A 23,346-nucleotide genomic window follows, 5' to 3' on the forward strand; every position below is an offset into this window, starting at 1 on the left:
GGTCTGGATATGGAGTCACACTCAAAATAAAAGTGGAAAACCACTCTATAGGCTGATCCAACTTTGATGTAATGTCCTTAAAACAAGTCAAAATGAGGCTCAGTAGTGAGTGTGGCCTCCACATGCCCGTATGACCTCCCTACAATGCCTGGGCATGCTCCTGATGTGGCATATGTTCTCCTGAGGGATGTCCTTCCAGAACTGGACTAAAGCATCCGACAACTCCTGGACAGTCTGTGGTGCAACCTGGCGTTGGTGGATGGAGCGAGACATGATGTCCCAGATGTGCTCCATCGGATTCCGGTCTGGGGAATGGGCGGGCCAGTCAATAGCATCAATGCCTTCCTCTTGCAGGAACTGCTGACACACTCCAGCCACAGGAGGTCGAGCATTGTCTTGCATTAGGAGAAACCCAAGGCCAACCGCCCCAGCATATAGTGTCGCAAGGGATCTGAGGATCTCATCTCGGTACCTAATGGCAGTCAGGCTACCACTGGTAAGCACATGGAGGGCTGTGCAGCCCCCCAAAGAAATGCCACCCCACACCATTAGTGACCCACCGCCAAACCGGTCATGTTGGAGGATGTTTCAGGCAGCAGAATGTTCTCCACGATGTCTCCAGACTCTGTCACATCTGTCACATGGCACCAGTGGCAAATTTGGCTGTAAGTACAACCCTCACCTGTGTATATCGGGCGCTTATACCACCCTCATGGAGTCTGTTTCTGACTGTTTGAGTGGACACATGCACATTTGTGGCCTGCTGGAGGTCATTTTACAGGGCTCTGGCAGTGCTCCTCCTTGCACAAAGGCAGAGGTAGCAGTCCTGCTGCTGGGTTGTTGCCATCCTACAGCCTCCCCCACATCTCCTGATGTACTGGCCTGTCTCCTGGTAGCACCTCCATGCTCTGGACACTACACTGACAGACACAGCAAACCTTCTTGCCACAGCTCGCATTGATGTGCCATCCTGGATGAGCTGCACTACCTGAGCCACTTGTGTGGGTTGTAGATTCCGTCTCATGCTACTGTCAAGGATGCCTTAATGTGAGGCCTTAAACTGTGAGTGACTACCGCTGTGCTATTTTTGCCGAGTGTCGACATAAGCAAATTTACACCAGACAATGTTGGTATAAATTCCCTCCTCGTTACTGACTCCAGGGAGTTTTGTTTATTATCCGGAAATCACATTAGTTTTTACAATCTGACAAAAACGACACATCGTTTTATATGCTGATTGGTCATTTAAGCATGGCGTAGCATAAGTCACTTATGTTGCAACGTCCCTAGCTTGAGATTTTTCCATCCTTCCACAAAGCCCAATGTTTAGATTTCTGGTATCCACAGACTCCATCTCAAGGTTCTAGTCTTAATTAGAGGCAAAGAGCAAGCTGAAATGTTTTGAATTAAGGAAAGCAAAGTTCTTCTGCGATATTTAGCAATAGAATTTAATAAAATTCATAGCGATCAATATATCAGAATATTATAGACCCAACACTACCACTAGAGTGAAAGCACCGGCAGCATTCAAAAGTGGCCAAAACATCTGCCTGGAAGCATAGGAACTGAGAAGTGGTCTGTGGTTACCACCTGCAGAACCACTCCTTTATTGGGGATGTCTTGCTAATTGCCTATAATTTCCACCTGTTGTCTGTTCCATTTGCACAACAGCATGTGAAATTGATTGTCAATCAGTGTTGCTTCCTGAGTGGACAGTGTGATTTCACAGAAGTGTGATTGACTTGGAGTTACATTGTGTTGTTTAAGTGTTCCCTTAATTTTTTTGAGCAGTGTATATCTGCGTGAGAAAAGTATAACTTAATTGAAATCTCTTATCTTCCCATGGTTAAGAGTCCAGTTGGTGATCCTATTATTATCACTGTCCATTGGACTAGGAAGAACATGGATTTCAATCAAAAAGTTACAAGTTATACTGGATCTTTTCCCACAAAGATATATATTAAATTGCTCAGCTCCTCCTGCTCTGTTATATGATACTGATAGATTAGATAGAATTTCATGGTGTCAGGTTCCCTTTAAAGGGGTTGTCCTAGGGGATAAGTTGTTTTTCACTGGACAGCCACTTTAAATGGTGGTAAATATTGATGTATTTTGAAGATATAAATACACACAAATGAAACAATCAAGGGTTCATATCAATGTACATAAGATTTTTATAAAATAATAGGGAGGGCTGGAAAAAGTTGCCCCATCACAGCTAATATATCAGACAGGTGAAACATCTACTTCATTCCCAGAGAGAGCCAGGGTCTGGGGCTCAATGGGAAAAACTGTTAAGAAAGAGAACATACACCATCAATAAACATAAATGGGCACTGTCAGATACAAAAACTTTTTATATGTTGTAAATCTTGGCAAAACATTAAGCTTTCTAATATACTTCATGAAAAAAATGTATTTCCTTTTTATAGAAATCATGGCTTTGTCCAAGCTGAAGCACAGGCATGGACAAAGTTCAGTAAGTGAGGGTGGGCTGGCACTCCTCTGTTTGATAAGACAGGAGAGAGCACAGAGGAGTGCCATCAGACAGGAGAGAGCACAGGGGAGTGCCATCAGACAGGAGAGAGCACAGAGGAGTGCCATCAGACAGGAGAGAGCACAGAGGAGTGCCATCAGACAGGAGAGAGCACAGAGGAGTGCTATTAGACAGGAGAGAGCACAGATGAGTGCTATCAGACAGGAGAGGACACAGAGGAGTACTATCAGACAGGAGAGAGCACAGAGGAGTCCTATCATACAGGAGAGATAACAGAGGAGTGCTATCAGACAGGAGAGAGCACAGAGGAGTGCTATCAGACAGGAGAGATCACAGAGGAGTGCTATCAGACAGGAGAGAGCACAGAGGAGTACCATCAGACAGGAGAGAGCACAGTGGAGTGCTATCAGACAGGAGAGAGCACAGAGGAGTGCTATTAGACAGGAGAGAGCACAGAGGAGTGCTATCAGACAGGAGAGAGCACAGAGGAACACTATCAGACAGGAGAGAGCACAGAGGAATGCTATCAGACAGGAGAGAGCACAGAGGAGTACTATCAGACAGGAGAGAGCACAGAGGAGTGCTATCAGACAGGAGAAAGCACAGTGGAGTGCTATCAGACAGAAGAGAGCACAGAGGAGTACTATCAGACAGGAGAGAGCACAGAGGAGTGCTATCAGACAGGAGAGAGCACAGAGGAGTACCATCAGACAGGAGAGAGCACAGAGGAGTCCTATCAGACAGGAGAGAGCACAGAGGAGTCCTATCAGACAGGAGAGAGCACAGAGGAGTCCTATCAGACAGGAGAGAGCACAGAGGAGTGCTAGCCCACCCTCACTTACTGGACTTTGTCCATGCCTGTGCTTCAGCTTAAACAAAGCCATGATTTTATAAGCCATGATTTCTTTAAAAAGGAATTAAAATTTTCTTTTGAAGTATATTAAAAGGGTTAATGTTTTGCCAAGATATACAAAATTTTAAAAAGTTCTTAACTCTGACAGTGCCCATTTAAAAAAAAAAGATGTCCAGTGGATAGGGGATAAATGGCTGATCGCGGGGGGTCCAACCACTAGGACACCCTGCAATCTCCCGTACGGGCCCGGCTCAGCTCAAGGAAATTACGTTTTACACCCAGCATGTCAGCTGGGGCAAATACGTCCCTTCTATTCACCTCTATGAGAGGCAGAGACACAGCGTTCGTGGTAGCAGAGCAGAGTCGTACCCCTGCGATCAGACATTTATCCCCTCTTCACAGGAATAAACTTAATGAATAAATTTCTTACCGCTGGACATCTTCTTTAAGGTTTCAGGACAATAGTCAAGCTTTCTTTTTTATTATAGGCATTATAATAGATATGCTACATATAAAATAGGCCTCATAGCACTAGGCAAATGAAAGAAAAATTGGTCTATTGGGATAACATATTTAGCTATGATCAGCTCCTGCATCTGTCCCACTATGTTAGGAAAAATGGGCTGATTTGCTTTTTAAAATTTGTTGTATATGTAAATGTACCTGGTCCACTTGACATGAGGTTGCAGCACAGACGCATCACTATATTCGAAAGTTGAACAGACGAAGGACTGCAGCCAACAAAATGGTAGAAGACCCTGCTACGAGGAAGCTGTGTAAACAGCCAAAGGCAGATGCTTGAGCATCAATGTTTTAGGAAACCTGCATGTAACTCTATAGACAGAAAGAATAAACTTCCCTCACCTGGAGCACTCTAGATATGCAAGCAGCCAATAAAGATGACTTGCCTCTTCCAGGCTCTGAAACTATCTGGTACACAGGGATCCTCCATTCAGCTGAGTCTTTATTTTCTAGCATAGTAGAATCAACTTGATCCATATGTAAGAACTCTAGGATCCTCTGTAACTCAAGATCTCGGCCAAGAAACAGCTGCTGTTTTTGATGGAGAAACAAGTGATGTTGAGCTAATTCTGTCTCTTCCCTGTGGAAGAATACATAAGCTATGAGCAGTACTATAAATGAACTATAAGAGCTTTTAGATCCTTTTGCTTTTCCCTTCTGCTCAAAACAATCCCGAAGGAAAAAGAAGTTGAACTGCTAGTAAGAATGCCACCGCAATTTCATGTTTATATGCATACTTAGAGATCTTACCAGGAAATGTGTGCCCTTGCTGATATACCAGCTGAACGTTCTGGGAAGGTTTCAAGAATTCTCTTTTTAAGAAACTCCACAATCCTCAAGGAGAAATCAGAAGAAAACCCCAGTTTTACCTAAAAACACATGATAAATCATAAACTAATTATTATTTTTTATTTCCATTTTACTATCTGTATTATACTATAATCCTGAAATCTTCCACTAGGCCTTATATTAAAGGGGTATCCGAGTACTATAAATGATCTATTGTGCTGGGCTCGCCATAAAAACAAACAAACCCAAAACATATACTCGCCTGCCTAGCTCCCTCAGTGGTCCCACTGTAAAGTCTTCCTTTTCCCCACTCAATTTTCCTGCCTGTTACTTCCAAGATGGACTTGTCTAAACAGTGACTGCCGAGTCAATCACCGACTGAGGTGGGACACTACTGCAGCCCATGATTGGCTGAGCGGGCAGTTACTGCCATGACAAGTCTTGGAAGTAACAGCTAGAGCATTCAGTGGGGTAATGGAAGATTTCACAGTAAGACCCCCCAGAGGGAGAGGTAGGAGAATATATGTTTTTTTTTATTGTTCTTATGGTGGCCCCAGCAAGGTAGGAGATCATATATAGTACCTGGTAAACTTTTTTGACTGAGACTTCATGTTTTCTACAGGTCACTTTCCAGCAGTGTTGTCCTTGTCATCACAAACAAAATTACAAGGAAAAGTGACAACAATGTATAGAAAAGACATTATTTACCAAAGCTGAAGGCTCAATCTCACCCACCCTTTACAATGAGCTCAAAGGTCACAGTGCATGCCTAGAAAATGCTCCTATTCATGTGGATAGGTTCTGGGTCAAATTATTGTGCATAAGGCTGTAATGCAGATCTCCAAATATTGCTGTTCAGGCAAGTTGATTGCCCCATACAAATTTAAATAAAAATTTAATAAAATCAAACTTTGGGACAGAATAGGGTTAAATATGTTCACAAACTATATTCCAATGTGGTGCTTAAATGTTTTCAAACATTATGAGAGGAGTATGATTTGGACTTATCTCTATGGCATATGCATAATATTGTCTGAACACTTGGGGGACCAGTTAGTGCAGGTGAGGTTCCAACGGGAAACTGATGTTTAAGTTTTGCAGCTGGAAAAGTGGGAGGATATGGGAATAAACCTACATAAAAAGCATATATTTGTAAATACACTGCGTACCTTGAATATACTTATTGTCATGGCCCAGAGCTGTATTTATAGTTCTGCTTACGGTTATTGGAAAAAGACCGCAAAATGTCTGACAATGCAAACACCTTTGCAGTAAGCATATATTGCTGTGGAACAATTAGTCTTCTTACATCAGTTTACTGTTAAAGAAGAAAAGGAAATCTAAGCCACCTGGTTTGCTGTACCGCACATTTACAGTTTAGACTATACAGGGAATGCCCGCTCAGCCAGTCACTACAAGGGGTTAGCTGAGAATGCATTTCCGCTATGTTCAGATGGGGACCAGAAAGCTGTCTCGACTCAGGTTCTGATGGAATGGAAACTGCAGGGAATCAGAAAGGGGATTACTGTTTAAAAAAATATTTTTTTTTTAAAGTGCCAACCTTAGAATCATTATTACTAAATAACCTGCTTAATGTAAATGATATTGCAAAATAAAAGAATGAGCAGTTACTTTGCTTACCTTTCCTGATCTGGTAGCAGAGTCGGGGGAAAGTATTTGGCACCCATAATGTAGAATTTGATCTTCAGGAAAGCGGTGACTCACTTGTTCCTTGAGAGACTTCATGAACACAGCCTTGTGACCTTTGTCTTGATATCTTGGAAGATCTTCCTGGGGCAACTGGAGCAGAAAAGATGGATCTCGAAGGCAAAAGGCTGCATTGGGATTGTAGTTTCTATAAGCTCCATGTAATATCTCTGTTCCTGTGACAGACATGCCATTGATCCAACGATAGACGTCAACAATTTCTTGAGGCACCTCAGCTGCATGTGGTATCCAACCAGCACTTTAAGAAAGTAATATTTAGCTTTCACATTAATTCTACACAACAGACGTACAATTAGTCTTATTACCTGATTTAAAAAAAAAAGCCATTAAAAGGGAAATAGGAAAACTATTTACCGTTCACCTAGAAGAACCACCATAAAGGGCATACCAAAGCTGTCCTGGTGACATCGATCTAGTTCCCCAAGACAGGTGGAAAAAATCTTGCCTGAAGATGTGTCCTTAGGGATTCCCCATCTTAAATCGCACTCAACCAAGCACATACTGCGGGCTTCACACCACTCTCTGAGTTCTGGAAACACCTGTAAAGTTGCAAATAAGCTTGATAACTACATGTCATTCACCGCACTTACTATTCTAAGATCAATACTGTATACAACTGTGTTTACCTGCTTTACAAGGACTTCTCTCTCTGAGTGGAAATCATCAAATGTGGATGAAACAAACACCCTTATGGTGATCCAACCAGAAGGCCCACGCTGGGAAGAATGATCATGCAGTCTCTCAACAGGAGGCAAGTTATTGATCATATTCCACATCTGGGATAAATCCATAACTGCGTCCTGACAACAAACACAAACATCATAAAATTAATTAAGAGCAAATAGTTATGATCAAGTGTTTTGGTAGAGAAATTCTAGTATTTAATAACAGCCAGTACTAGATTTACATCTCAGCAGTTTATGTAGGCATAGAGAGTAGTGGATACATGGAATAGCCTTCCTGCAGAAGTGGTAGCTGCAACTTCAGTGAAGGCGTTTAGGCATTCATGGGATAGGCATAAGGCTATTCTTCCTATAAGATAGGGACAAGGACTATTCATAGAATTCAGAATATTGGGCAGACTAAATGGGCCAAATGGTTCTCATCTGCTGAAACATTCTATATTTCTATGACTTCACCCATCAAATAAACCACATTATGTTGTGGGTATACCACAGACCTCTTATCAATGGGGGCTGACCTATGTCCCTGGTTTAACAGGTGTAGCCTAAATTGTCTACTATGTCTCTTGTGTGTCATTCTGTTGTCCCATTTTCAGGAACAACTCTTCAATCCTTTCAAATATAATAATAAAACATGCAACAAACATCCACTCTACGAAGAGAGGCTAACTATAGGGTCAAACACAGAAAGCATACATAGGCACTAGTAGAACCAAAAGCATGCACAGCCTTACGAACCAGGCAAAAAAACAGGCTTTATAAACAGGCAGAGAGAGAGAGCCTAAACAAACCAGACAGGAATAATGAAGATGGGGGGGTTTAAAATAAATAAATAAATAAATAAATAAAAAATTGAAAAGCAGCATGTGAAAGAGTGTTAGAAAAAGCTTGAAAACTTTAAAGACTAGAGATGAGCGAATTTTTGAAAAATTTGATTTGGCCAGTTTTTCCCGAAAAAATTTGGTTCGGTCCGAATTTATTTGCGGTGAATCACTATTAAAAACCGTTATTTCTGGCCTACAGAGAGGCTCAATAGGGGTGTAGAACCTTGTGCTTTGTCCTAACACGCAAAGGGAGTGTGCTGTGTTATTGAAATAATACTGCTGCAGAGCGTCTGGATGTGGTAGATTTTTTATGTAATTTTTATTTAATTTGAATTAATTTAAAATTTTTGATTACCCATTCTAGTGAGCATCGAGCTGGTAGTGCGCCACGAGGCGAGCTACCACTTATTTCAGCCCCTGCCTCTCAGCGCACCCCCATACTCTGAGTGTCCACTTGAAAAGGGAGGGGCTGCAGTACCAGCAACTTTGACAGGAGCACATTCAGCTTCTGTGCCATTGGATAAGTGGGCGCATAAAGCTAGAAGTGGCTGCAGTGAAAAAGCTCACACCACCTGTTCCAGCCCCAGCCTCTCAGCGCCCCCCTGACTGTGAAAGTGCTAATGTTTCATTTAATCAGTTATGGTTCATTGTTATCGCTGTTTCATTGGATTCTTGTTATAATTACACAGGTAATATGACGGCGACGACCATAGGGCCTCAGTCTTGAAAAGATTACCTCAATTTGTATTAGATTCCAAGTTTAAAGGGGTTGTGCGCTGCCCTGCCTTCGGAGCTCCGCAAGCAGCGTCCGGAAGTTCATTACTCCGAACGCTGTGTGCGGGCTTCCGTGTTCACGGCCGCCGGGCGTGACATCAGGCCCGCCCCCTCTACCAAAGTCCCTCTACAGCGGTCGCGCCCCCTTCCCATAGACTTTCGTTGAGGGGGATGGCGTGACGTCATGAGGGGGCTGGGCGTGACGTCACGCCCGGCGGCCGCGAACACGGAAGCCCGCACACAGCGCTCGGAGTAATGAACTTTCGGACGCTGCGTGCGGAGCTCCGAAAGGAAGGGCAGCGCACAAGCTCTTTAATGTCCTGGTGTTTACTTTGAACTAATACTGTATGACCACAAAATCCAAATTAACAAGGAGTCACATGGCAGCACAACAGAGCCTAGAGGTGGCAGCAGCATGAGGAGACCATAATCTGGCAGAAACACACAGTCTGGAATTTGCATCAGCAAGAGGAGACATATAGTGGCTGAATGACACAGCCTGCAGCTTGCGGCAGCATGAGGAGACAAGAAGGCTTAGGGGCGACCTAATAACTATGTATAAATATATCAGGGGGCAGTACAGAGATCTCTCCCATGATCTATTTATACCCAGGACTGTATCTATAACAAGGAGGCATCCTCTACATCTAGAGGAAATAAGGTTTCTACACCAGCACAGACGGAGGTTCTTTACTGTAAGAGCAGTGAGACTGTGGAATTCTCTGCCTGAGGAGGTGGTCATGGTGAAATCTGTAAAAGAGTTCAAAACGGGTCTGGATGCATTCGTGGAGAGTAATAACATCGCTGGTTACGTATACTAGATTTATAGGGACAGAACGTTGATCCAGGGATTTATTCTGACTGCCATATTTGGAGTCGGGAAGTTTTTTTTTTTTGCCTTCCTCTGGATCAACTCAACTCAGTAGGGACTCATTAGGGATATAGGTTGAACTTGATGGACTCTGGTCTTTTTTCAACCTCATGAACTATGTTACTATGTTACAATCCCTAAGATTAAAAGATTAATTTTAAATTTTAAATTGAAGATTTATGGTAGCTAGTGCTACCATAAAAATTTGTAGGTAATGTCCCAGGCCCAGCAGCATCAGTAAACCATATAGTGGCTGAATGACACAGCCTGCAGCTCGCGGCAGCATGAGTGGAACATATAGAGACCATAAAGTTGTTGAATGGCACAGCCTGGAGTTGGCGGCAGATTAGGAGATCATATAGTGGCTGAATGGCACGGCCTGGAGTTGGCGGCAGCATGAGTAGAACATATAGTGGCTGAATGGCACAGCATGGAGTTGGCGGCAGATGAAGAGACAATAGGGCTTCACAAACCCTAAGATTAAAAGATGAATTTCAAATTTAAATTAAAGATTTATGGTAGCTAGTGCTACCATAAAAATTCTTAGGTAATGTCCCAGGCCCAGCAGCATCAGTAAACCATATAGTGGCTGAATGGCAAAGCTTGCAGTTGGTGGCAGCATGTGGAGAACATATGGTGGCAGAATGAGACAGCCTGGAGGTGGCAGCAGCAGAATCAGGAGCCCTGAAAGTGACCCAGTGACAGAGTAGTGCGGTGGGTGGCAATATCAGTACCCGATGACGAAGGTGGGTGAAAAAAGGTCTAATGCGAAGGAATGTTTGTAACTGGGGAGCAGCGCCTTAAATCTGTTTAGCACTATACATATTTGTGAAGTGTTGGTGTGGCACCATAGTCAATCTACTCTGATGCATCAGGCATTGGTGGGTGGAAATCCTGGCTGATCCATGCCTCATTCATCTTCACAAAAGGTCAGTCTCTCCACAGACGAGTTTTTCTTCGGGTGACCATGGCCCCCGCAGCACTAAACACCCGCTCTGATGGCACACTACTGGCTGGGCAGGACAGCTTTTCCAGGGCAAACTCGGCCATAAATCAAGTTTGGCTGCCGAAAAGTCCAGCGGATCTTCAAGGTGTGTTGTCATTGGCATGTCAAGGTATGCCACCACCTGCTGGTTCAGATCCTGCTCCAGGTCTACCTGCTGCTGATGAGTTGCTTCACTATGCAGGTGAAGAAAGGTACTTATCAGCAACTGTAGACTCAGGCTGCTGCTGATGGAGCTGGTACTGCTCCTGCCACCTCACCCATCCCCAGCAGCAATGGCAGTGGAAGGTGAGCGCAGAGGACGGACGGTGGCGCCGATAGCCATCGGCCAACTGACTACGTAGGATGTCTCTGTAGTAGGTCAGTTTGTCCTCCCTCTCAGTGGGTGCAAAAAAGGCCCCCATTTTGTGGCGGTAGCGAGGGTCCAATAAGGTGGAGATACAGATGTCATCCCGCTGCTGAATGGTGACAATCCGGCGGTCACTACGCAAGCAAATGAGCATGCATCGTGTCATTCGTGCAAGTGACTCGGAGGGACTCCCTGACTCCACCTTCGCTGCATACTGCCACGGTGTGTCTGGGTCCTCTGTCTTGCCTTCCTCAACCATCTAAGCGGCTCCTGCTCCTCCTCTCCTGTCAGATTACTAGAAAAACTGCCCATTTCGCGAAACCTAAACTGTGCTCCACTGTGCCCCTCCTCCTCCTCTTATGTTGCCATGAGATGTAGGCGCCAAGTCTCCATTGCTCTGACCAGCCATCGTGTCCAACACGTGTTGTAGGAAATGAAGCAGTGGAATGACGTTCATCTCGTAATCCTGGCGACTGACTAATAATGTGGCTTCCTCAAAGGGCCTCAGCAAATGGCAGGTGTCACGTATGAGCTGCCACTGGTTGACATTGAAGTTACACAGGGGACTCCCCCTATCCCCTTGGATCATCAAGAAATAAGTGATGGCTTTTGTCTGGCTCGGCCCAACATATGGAGGGTGGAATTCCAACGTGTGGCAACGTCGCAAATAAGACTATGTTGGGGGATACCGTTGTGACGCTGCATCTCAAGGAGGGTGTGCTTTGCGGTATACGAGTGGCTGAAGTGCATGCAAAGTTTCCTTCCCATTGTTAGGATGTCTTGCAGATGAGGGGAACACTTCAGGGACTGCTTGACAACCAGATTGAACATGTGTGCCATACAGGTCGCATGGCTCAGCCTGCCTTGTCGCAGCACAGACAAGATGTTCTTCCCGTTTTCAGTCAATGGTACCCATTTCCAGTTTTCGTGGAGCAAGCCATGCTCCTATTTCTTTATGAGTTACTATTAGCAGTTCCTCCCCTGTGCGACTTCGTTCGCTAAGGCAAACCATGTGAAGAACAGCGTGACACTGCTGTGCCCTGCACCCATGATATGCTGAAGGGGCACTGAGACTTGTCTGTGCAGTGGAGGCTGAGGAGGCAGAGTTGCACACTGTCACAGGACCAACAGCCTGAGAGCATGGAGGAGGAAGCGGCGTGACACACTTTGGTACATACCGACAGGCTCAAATACTGGCCCACTTCTCTTCCACAAAATTGTGCAGGGCTGTTACTGCCTTCTTCGCAAAGAAATTACGGCTTGGCACTCTCCACCAGTGGCGTCGCTAGGGGGGGGGCCAGAGGGGGCCATGGCCCCCCCAAATTAAAATAAATAGGGATGTCCCGATACATTGATGGCTCCGCCCCCAGCACAGGAGAGGAGGGGCCGAGAGCTGACAGGTCACACAGCAGAGCGGCCACTTCATGTGAGGTGAGTGATGTCCCGTGTCCTCCCTCTCTCCCCCCTGAGTATAACTCGGGGCTGAGTAATGTGTATAGTAGCAGTCCAGAGGGGGTCACTTTCCCTCCTTCAGTGTCCACAGGTCACATTATCACAACAATTTTTGGGAAAAATCGCGGCAAAAATTGCGCGCTTTTACCGCGATTTTTCGTAAATCGCGGTAAAACAGCGCAATTTTTGCCGCGATTTTTCCATAAATTATTCTGGTAATGTGACCTGTTGGTGATCTGTGGACACTGGAGGGGGAAAGTGACCCCTCTGGAAGGACAACATGTGAACACACTGCTAGTTTATCATTAACCCCTTAAGGGTACATTCACATGTACAGGATCTGCTGCATATTTTGTGCAGCTGATTTTGCAACCCATTAGCTTCAATAGGTAGCAAAATCAGCTGCAGAAAATATACAGCAGATACTGTATGTGTGAACATACCCTAAGGGCTCATTCAGAGGTGGATCCACAGTGTATGCGGATGCGCAGCTGCGGATCCGCTGACAAAGGCCCCTAAAGTGCTACCCTCTTTGTGCCTGCTAATAGGGGCAATCCGCCGCTACCAGCAGACACACTGTGATGTGCGAGTTACCCTGCAGTGTACTCACACACATCGCGGCCTCTCTCTGTGTAGCTCAGGGAGCCGGGGGAGCGGCCGCGATGTGCGGGATGTGCGGATACACTGCGACTCGCACATCACAGTGTGTTTGCTGGTAGCGGCGGATTTCCGCTATTAGCAGGCACAAAGAGGGCAGCTGCGGATCCGCTGACAAATACCCCCGTGTGAACGCACCCTTATGCTGCAGATCCACCGACAATGGACCCTACAGTGCTGCCTCCATCTGTGCCTGCCCATAACGGCAATCCTCCGCTACGAGCAGACATGCTTTTGATGTGTATACTCGCACACATCATGGCCGCTCCTCCCGCTCTCTGAGCTAGGCCGAGAGCAGCCGTGATGTGTGAGAGTATACACATCAAAGCGTGTCTGCTCCTAGCGGAGGATTGCTGTTTTGAGCAGGCACAGATGGAGGCAGCACTGTAGGGTCCATTGTCGGTGGATCCGCAGCGTAAAATATGCTGGGGATCCATCCGTGTAAATGAGACCTAAGGACACAAGGCGTACATGTACGCACAGTGCCTGCTCCCACTGTGTTGTATAAATCATTAGCTAGAACCCTCAGCTAATGCCAGACATCACCAATCAGGCTGATGTCCGACATTAACCCTTTAGATGCCGCTATCAAAGTTGATGGTAGTGTCCAAAAGTTTTAACGCCTTAAGGACCGAGCGTTTTTCCACTTTTGTTTTTTCCTCCTCACCTTTTAAAAATCATAAACCTTTCAATTTTTTGCACCTAAAAATCCATATGATGGCTTATTTTTTGCGCCACCAATTCTACTTTATAATGACATCAGTCATTTACCCAAAAATCTATGGCAAAAACGGAAAAAAAATCATTGTGTGTGTATATATATATATATATATATATATACACACGCACACACGTTTTAAAATTGCCCCCCCACTTTTGTCACTGGCCCCCCATGTGCCCCCCCCTAAATATGAATGCTGGAGACGCCACTGCTCTCCACCTTGGCTAGGCACAAGCCATCAGTTCTCTGAAAGGTGCAGAGTCCACCACTTGAAAAGGGAGGGAATGCAGCACCAGCAACTTGGACAGGAGCACATTTAGCTTCTACGCCGTTGGGTGAGTGGGCACATACTGTTGTCTCTTGGACATGGCTTCGCCGATGGATTGTTGGCAGAATGACTGACAATAAGTAGGAGGAGCAGGAGCATCTGGAACGCCAGTAGGAGGGTATGACACACAGCTCCCTTCGGCTGAGGTGGTGGAGCCTTGGCTGGCTGAAAGAGGGAACGGCGTGCCACTGGGTGATGCAGCAGGTTGGACCACTACATCGGAGTCACGGTTCTCCCAAGCTGCCTTATGGTGACACAGCATATGTTGACGCAGGGCTGTAGTGCCAACATTGGGACCGTGGCCACGCTTCACCTTCTGAATATAAATAGACCGGTATAGATACAGAGATGGAAATGACTAAATTGGACGGCCGCCGGGGTTTGGATGACAGAGGTGAATGATCGACATCCGAAATTATAGGACTGTTTCAACTATCTCATTTAACCCCTTGGGTGCAACCGTTGACAATTGGATGTACAAATTGTCAACGGTTGCACCCAAGGGGTTAAATGAGATAGTTGAAACAGTCCTATAATTTCTGATGTCGATCATTCACCTCTGTCATCCAAACCCCGGCAGCCGTCCAATTTAGTCATTTCCATCTCTGTATCTATACCGGTCTATTTATATTCCTTTATATATATTTTCTTTATTATAACAACATTTTCCCATATCGTCATTATCACCAACTTCCAGGACAGTTGCCCTGTTTACTATCACTTATTAGTCCACTGTGGACTGGTGCATACGGTTCCCTGTAGCGTGACAATTGGTTATTATATTTTACATATATATAACCTGCACTGTGGGACTGGTTGCTATTACAGACAATATTCATCAATTGCCACCATGTTCAAGTCCCCCCTTTTTACTCATTGAGACTTTTTTTTAGTCATGACCCTATACAGCGGAGCCCATACAGGATCAGATGCTCTTACTCCCACAACAGCACCTTGGATAAACACCTTCACTACCATCAGTGTAATGTCTTCTTTTTATACACTCCTATTGTCTTCTGGGGCACACCCTATACTGAGATCGGTATACTTAGAATGTTCCCGTGCATCAGGATTACGTTCCTAATATGGAATAGTGGATTGTCAGCAAGCCCTGCTTTTCCCTGCAGGTCCCCGGTGAATAGCCTCGTTTTGATTTCCTTCATTCAAAAAGGTTATGTTATCTTGCTCCTTTTTGCTTACTATGCGCTACATTGTATCCACCCCCACCACTCCGCCTCATTTTGATTTTCTTCATTCACAAAAGTTTTTGTCTACTATGCGCTACATTTTATCCACCCCCATCACTCGTTATGGCGAGCGTCACGCATCAGCCTCTGATGCCGTGATTAACCTCCGCTGATCGGGAGTCTCCAGCGCTGCCAAATGGGCAAACATATAAATTTTATACCAAACTCCATCTAATCTTAACTTTTATATGTATATATTCTTATGCTTTTAATACCTTTTATGTTGCATGTTATATTTTGTAATTTAAGAGTAATGTCATTGTGACCTTTCACCCGGAACCTTTTTGGGTCCCGGGTATTTTAAGTGTATGTGTTTGAACCCCTTGTCATATGCCTGAAGAAGAGTCTGGCACAAGACTCGAAACTATTGTTGCGAATGAACTCCCTTTTTATTCTATGGATCTGCCTGCCTAAGATTCAGTACTCTATTAGGAGGGGAAGCGCCCGGAACCCAGTCCTCCTTTTATGTGTCCCAGGCCTTTGGTTCACATTATTCCAGACTATCAGAAATGCTGAGTGACTAGCTCACTCAGAGAGGACTTCAGGAGCTGCTGACCTCATCTTCACCGAGCGATACTACATGCAGATATAGGTGTTGTGCCCTGAGCATGACCACTTCTGGTAAGCCTACCTAATTATCCTAAAGGGGCTCACCTGTCTGAACCATCCGCACTAGGAGCGCACCTCTCTTTTTGTCTTTTTCTCTTTTCACAGTATCTAGGCCCTTGACAGATTAACAGGTACAAAATAGTACATTACTTAGATGAGGGCAGAAAAATGTGCTTAAAAAAAAACGTATTTTTGCACAACACCAGCAGTGCACAACAGTGCTGCAGCACACTGTCGCTGTGTACTAAACCCAAAATTTCACTTTCTCATAGACTATTAGCAATGGACTGCTGGGTATTATACCATCTACAGACTAGTATAACCAGCAGACCATTTGTTGAGGAACAAAGATACAGAGTTGCGCTGAAAAATTATTCCTCCATCCTCTGCTGTTTCTCAAGCTTAGACAGCTAGTTCAAATGTATGTGGCAACACACAACTCTCTGCCCCTTTCTGTAATACAATGCTGTAGAAAGTGACTGGGAGGTTAATGGCTGCAGTGTAAGGGGCCCCGAAATTTCTGATGGCAGCCCTGAAAGCAGGTAGTAAGATTTGTTCCCAAGAACTTCAAAGAGGAAGTTGACAAGCAGAAAGGGAGAGACGACAACAAGGAAGACATTAAGGAGGACAAGAAAATGCTCAGCGCCTTGGATTGTAAATTAATTTAGTAATTGGATAGAACGGTATATCTGGACAAAGGATTAGAACAGGAAATCGGAGGATTGGAGAGGAAGAACAGCAGATTGTAAGTATAAACAGCAGGAGAGATTTATCAATACCTGTCCAGAGGAAAAGTTGCCCATATCAACCAGCTTGCTTCTTTCATTTTTAACCCCTTAAGGACCAAGCCCATTTTAACCTTAAGGACCAGGCCAATTTTATTTTTGCAATTTAGTTTTTTCCTCCTCCCCTTCTAAACTCCATAACTCCTTTATATTTCCATCTACAGACCCATATAAGGGATGTTTTTTGCGTGACCAATTGTACTTTGTAATGAAACCTCTCATTTTACCACAAAATGTACGGCGAACCCCAAAAAAAATGTTTAAGGGAGGAAATTTAAATGAAAACCACAATTTTGCACATTTTGGAGGGTTTTGTTTATACACTTTACGGTAAAAATGACGTGTTCTTTATTCTGTGGGTCAATATGATTAAAATGATACCCATGGCTAGATACTTTTATTTTTTTGTACCGCTTAAAAAAAATCTAAAACTTTTTGTACAAAATCAGTAATCTAAAATAGCCCTATTTTGACCACATATACCATATTTATCGCCGTATAACACACATTTTTTAGTTTATCTGCATGTTATACGCCGATAAGCCGCTGCAGTTCAATGATTTAAAGCGGGTGCTTTAAATCAATGAACTGCAGCGGCTTTTGCAGGTGCAGAGACCTGCCGTCGCTGCCGGCTTCTCTGCCCCTGCCTGTCCTGGGATCTAGAGCCCTGCTGCCGCCGCTTCTCTCCCCCTGGCTATAGGTGCCGCTGCCCCATTGCCTGCATCGTTGCTATGCGCTGCGAGACACAATGACGAGTGACGTCACTCGTCATTGCGCTGTGCCGTGCAGCGCATAGCAATGACGCAGGGGACGCCACACCAGAGGCCAGAAGCAGCGCGGACCCGACCCCGGCAACAGGTAATTATACAACCGGGGATGGGGGAGGCAACGGGGCAGTGGCGCCGGCAATGGGTGCCCCTGCCTCTTCTCTCCCCCTGGCTATCGGCGCCGGCAATGGGGCAGCGGCACCGATAGCCAGGGGGAGAGAAGGGGCAGCGGCACTGACAGCAGGAGGAGAGAAGCGGCGGCAGCAGGGCTCTAGACCCCAGGAAAGGCAGGGGGAGAGAAGCGGGCAGCGACGGCCTCTCTCCCCCTGCCTTTCCTGGGGGCTTCTGTGGAGTCAGAAACAGTGCATCGGGGTATACTTTTAATGTCCCCATAGGGGACTATCTATAGCAATCCTTTGATTGCTAATACTGTTCAGTGCTATGTATAGGACATAGCACTGATCAGTATCATCGGCTATCTACTGCTCTAGTCTGCTCGATCGCAGACCAGAGCAGAAGACCCCGGGAGACGTCCGGAGCCAGGTGAGGGGACCTCTATCCGCCATGCTGGATGATTGGATCACCGCGGCAGCGCTGCGGGCAATCCAATCATCCATTGAAAGTACCGCACTGCCACAGATGCCGTGATCTGAATTGAGGGGTTAATGGCGGACATCAGTGCAATTGCGGATGTCGGCCATTACGGGCGGGTCCCCGGCTGCTGCTAGCAGCAGGAACCTGCTGTGTGTGACGCGAGCACTGTTCAGATGCTCTCGGTCATACACAGGACGTAAATGTACGTCCTGGTGCGCGAAGTCCCGCCAAACCAGGACGTACATTTACGTCCTTGGTCATTAAGGGGTTAACAACGCCTCTGCAAAATGAAAGAAGCAACCTCATTGGTTGCTATGGGCAACTTTTACTCTTCACAGGTTTTGATAAATCTACCATCAGAAGGGGTCTTTATAATAAACTGTTTTTGAAAACTTGTCAACTATCCATCCCTGAAGTCATAAATACTGGATCAAGACTATGCACTCTGCTATTCTTAGCAAGACATAGCTTGCTGGGGACTTGGTTATGGGCCTGATCTTCATCAAATGTCAAGCAGGTTGGCAGTGGGGTTTATCATTCCTATTCTGGCCAGTCCTGGTTATTGGTTCAGCCTGACAGCCCACATGCTGGAGGCCAGCTCATTAGTGGGCTACCTTAGGTCTGCAGTGTGTAAGGAAGTGGCTCCCAGTTTGAGAAGACACAGGCAGTGGCTAGGCCTGTGGGAGCTACAGGAGGACCAGGTATGGTGAAACTTGTTCTGAAATTGATTATAATTGCTAGGGATGCAAAATAGTAGTATGGGATACTGTTTTGTGTTAATGTGCACGGTGTTGCAAATATTTGTTTGATGTGAATGATGAATAAAGCAAGCGGAGGTCAGTTTATAACAAACATTGATGTGTTGGACTAGAATTTCTGCTGTAACAACCATCTCAGATCCTGCAGATGGCGATCCATGTGAGTGACCCCCATGTTGTCACTGTATACTCATACATAAGTATCTCTATCACATACTTATAGCTCAAAAACAAAGTCTTCTGGACAGTCTCTAAGATAACTAATCAGTACCCAAATTTGTTTACTTATACCATCAATTTATGAGAATTTAATTCAAAAGGTGACAATTAGAGATGAGCGAACTTACAGTAAATTCGATTTGTCACGAACTTCTCGGCTCGGCAGTTGATGACTTATCCTGCATAAATTAGTTCAGCTTTCAGGTGCTCCGGTGGGCTGGAAAAGGTGGATACAGTCCTAGGAAAGAGTCTCCTAGGACTGTATCCACCTTTTCCAGCCCACGGGAGGCACCTGAAAGCCGAACTAATTTATGCAGGAAAAGTAATCAACTGCCGAGCCGAGAAGTTCGTGATGAATCGAATTTACTGTAAGTTCGCTCATCTCTAGTGACAACCAATATGCTGACTACAGGTGCATTCACACCATGACTTTGAAATACGGCAGCTAGATCTTGTGGAAGAATTTAAAAACTGTTTGCTGCCGTATACCAGCGCCCCATTCTTTTCAATGAGCCAGATAGTGACTCCAGTCTGCTCATATTTGGACTATCAGTTTTTGTTGCCAGACTAAAAACTGATATTCTGCGGTTACAGTTGGGCAACCAAAACGAGCCTCAGTCCGGCTTGTTAAAATGAATGGGGTGTGGCGCAGGTCCAGCGGGAATACGGCAGCAGACGGATTTCAAATTCTCTGGCTGGATCTGGCTGCTAAAATCATGGTGTGAACGTAACCCTAAAGGTATATTTCTTTAATTCAGATCATTAAATAGAATGCAAAAATGTTAAAATTCGCTTTAATAAAATATGGCCACTTATTTAACCCCTTAAGGACGCAGTGTTTTTCCGTTTTTGCATTTTCATTTTTTCCTCATCCCCTTGTAAAAATCATAACACTAAATTTTGCACCTAAAATTCCATATTATGGCTTATTTTTTGCACCACCAATTCTACTTTGCAGTGACAGTCATTTTACCGAAATATCCACAGCAGAGCAGAAAAAAAAAATTAATTGTGCGACAAAATTGAAGAAAAAATGCCATTTTGTAATTTTTGGGGCTTCCGTTTCTACGCAGTGCATTTTTCAGTAAAAATTCTCTCATCTTTATTCTGTAGTTCCATACGGTTCAAATGATACCCTACTTATATAGGTTTGATTTTGTCGTACTTCTAAAAAAAAAAAAAAAATCCTAACTACATGCAGGAAAATGTATACGATAAAAATTATCTTCTGTATATACCCCTATAACTTTATTTTTTCCACGTACGGGCCGTTATGAGGGCTCATATTTTGCGCCGTGATCTGAAGTTTTTATTGGTACCATTTTTGTATTGATCGGACTTTTTGATCGCTTTTTATTCATTTTTCATGATATAAAAATGTGACCAAAAATACGCTATTTTGCACTTTGGAAAAATTTTGCGTGTACGCCATTGACCATGCGGTTTAATTAAGGATAGGATTTTTATAGTTCGGACATTTCCGCACGCGGCAATACCACATGTTTATTTTTATTTACACTTTTTTTTTATGGGAAAAGGGGGGTGATTCTTACTTTTAATAGGGAAGGGGTTTAATCATCTTTATTAACTTTTTTTTCACTTTTTTTTTGCAGTGTTATAGCCCCCCTTGTGGCCATTACACTGAACATACCGATCTCATACACAGATTATTGCCGTGCAGTGACATTGCAAAGATCAGTGTTATCGGTGGTCAATTGCTCAAGCCTGGATTTCAGGCTTGGAGCAGTCAATTGCCGATTGGATGCGACGGTGGCAGGTAAGGGGACCTCCGCTCGCATTCTAGCTGATCACGATTTCACCGCGATGGTCCCAATCAGCTCGACTGAGCTGCTGGGAAGCTTTTACTTTCATTTTAGACACGGCGATCAACTTTGAACGCTGCATCTAAAAGGTTAATAGCGCGTGGCACAACTATCGGTGCCGAACGCTATTAGCACAGGGTCCCGGCTCTCATTAGCCGCCGAGACCGAACTGGTATGACGGCGTGACCCCACGTTATATACTGGGTGTAGGGTGTACAGGTACGCCCTGCGTCCTTAAGAGGTCAGATAGAATGCAAAAATTTTACAATTTGCTTTAATAAAATATGGCCATTCTTATTTTGTAAGTGGAAATCCATTTAAATTCTGGCAGCCTACAGCAATCAGTAGGGGGAGCAAACTAATTTTGCATTATTGTATCTCCAAAACAACTTCATACAGTGTATTAATTCTTAGTAAGCATAAAATTGCTGGACATTTTACTATTATTCTATTGGTTTCAGTGGGTTTAATTTAATGAAAATCTAGCCAGTGAGTTAAACACATGAACTGTTTATTACAGGGGTCTAACGCACAGGACGACAGAACGACTCATGACATTTTTTATTTTACCTTGTCACTTTTATGTCCACAGCTTTTCTTCTGTCTTCTCATTGTGCTTCCAATAACCCCCATAGTAAGCCTGTGACTCCTGGCCAGGTTGGAAACGCACAGCATCTGTGTGTCTATAGCATTGGCTGTGTAACATGACCCCATGCCATCACGCATAGTGTACATTGTACGTAGCCAGGTAACCTCTCATTCACAATGTCCCATAGTAAATAACTGCGCTTTTAAAGGAACACTACACCTAAAATCTATCACTTCTACATTTGGTGTGCAGCTGAATAAAAAGTCTATTTATTGTGCCAATTCATGTGACTAAACAGCACCTTTTATTCATATAGGGGGAGATTTATCAAAACCTGTCGAGAGCAAAAGTTGCCGTAGCAACCAGATTGCTTCTTTCATTTTTCAAAGGCCTTTTCAAAAATGAAAGAAGCTATCTGATTGGTTGCTATGGGAAACTCAGCAACTTTTGCTCTGGACAGGTTTACATAAATCTCCCCCATGATGTATACACACACGTATCGGGCACAGAATAAGGAGATTTTTTTGTACTCACCGTAAAATCTCTTTCTCATAGTCTTCATTGAGGGAAACACCAATACTAATGGGTATATGCTCTTGCCACTAGGAGGCGCTGACACTAGGAAAAAAAGTCATCTCCTCCCTGGCAGGATATATCCGCCCACTGGAAGTGAGGTAATCAGTTTTGTACAAAGCAGTAGGGGAAGCCAACAAAGAAATATGTCCGAAGTACCCTAGAGAAGAATCCTGGATGAAAACACAAGAACCGGAAAAGAGTACCTGGACATGAAAGAAGAAATGGGTGGGTGCGGTGTCCCCAATGAAGGCTACGAGAAAGAGATTTTACAGCGAGTACAAAAAAAAATCTCCTGATGAGACATACCAAAGCAGTCCCCTAGGGTGGGAGTAACAACCACCAGAGAAAAATCAGTCCAAAGGCCGAACCCACTCGACTGTAAGGTCTGTGGACAAGACCCCGGGCCAGAGACAACCTACATCCATAAAGACAAAATAAAAAGTTGACTAGGAAGCCAGATGGGCCGGAACCATTCCCGGAAGGTTACCCCAGAAGACTGTGGTGTCAGTGCAGCGCAAGTGACACTGTCAAAGGGAAGGATGAACACACCCTCCAAGGAGATTGCACCGAGGGGAGGAGGAGAGCAATGGCAGGACCCAAAACAACAAACTGGTGGCTAGACCGGTGGCATGATCACAAACTCCTCCAACAGAAGAGTGCCATGGCTGCAGCAGTAGATAACCAAGAAGCAGGAAGAGAGCCATGCTGCAACAGTGTGCAGTAGACTGCTAAAAGCTCTACTGAATGCTCGCAGCAAAAAAAAAAAAAAAAAAAACAGGGCCCAGCCAGATACCCCACCAATATGGTAGGAAGAGAGGGATGGCTCCATCTTGGCAATAGAAAGCGCTAAGCGAAATAGCCCCCCCCCCCCCCCCCAGTGGAGGGGAAAACAAGTTCAACCAACGCAGACCTATGGAAACAAGATCAAAGTGGGCACTACACGTGCAGAATACATAGCATATGTAGGGACACAGATATTGTTACCTCACGACATTAGTGAGGTACCAAGACTGCAGATACCAAAGAAACCGCAGACATCCAAAAATCCAGAATATGGAAGACAGGCTCAGCACCAAACAGTGTGTCACAACAATGCCCCTAGCAGAACAATATGGCACACTTGGAAAGGGGAACAGAGTGCGCTGCTGTGAAAGGCCATGGAACCTGCAGGAAACTCCTACACCCCATCCCCTAATGGTGTCACACACAAGGACAGCTGTCGCAGATTCAGAGATTAAGGATGCATGTGGAGCAGTAGAGGTGTAAAAAGGTCAAAGGAACCCATCGAGACACACTTTGTTGAACTTCACATGGAAAGAGAGTCACCG

The 23,346-nt window shown here is 44.7% G+C and overlaps 1 protein-coding gene across 1 annotated transcript in view; it reads right to left on the minus strand.

Moving 5' to 3' along the window:
• The window catches only part of LOC130308688 (telomerase protein component 1-like), a 33,853-nt gene extending 12,137 nt beyond the window's left edge, over positions 1-21,716 (minus strand). The window contains exons 1-7 of the mRNA XM_056552264.1: positions 21,424-21,716; positions 7,016-7,189; positions 6,744-6,928; positions 6,303-6,627; positions 4,623-4,741; positions 4,215-4,452; positions 4,014-4,122 (exon numbers count right to left, since the gene is read on the minus strand). Coding sequence (XP_056408239.1) covers positions 4,014-4,122; positions 4,215-4,452; positions 4,623-4,741; positions 6,303-6,627; positions 6,744-6,928; positions 7,016-7,189; positions 21,424-21,588 — 1,315 coding nt within the window. The 5' untranslated portion in view covers positions 21,589-21,716. The remainder of the gene's footprint in view (positions 1-4,013; positions 4,123-4,214; positions 4,453-4,622; positions 4,742-6,302; positions 6,628-6,743; positions 6,929-7,015; positions 7,190-21,423) is intronic.
• Between the last annotated feature and the right edge of the window lie 1,630 nt (positions 21,717-23,346).

Source organism: Hyla sarda, chromosome 1, assembly GCF_029499605.1.
Source record: "Hyla sarda isolate aHylSar1 chromosome 1, aHylSar1.hap1, whole genome shotgun sequence".
Classification (NCBI taxonomy): Eukaryota; Metazoa; Chordata; class Amphibia; order Anura; family Hylidae; genus Hyla; species Hyla sarda.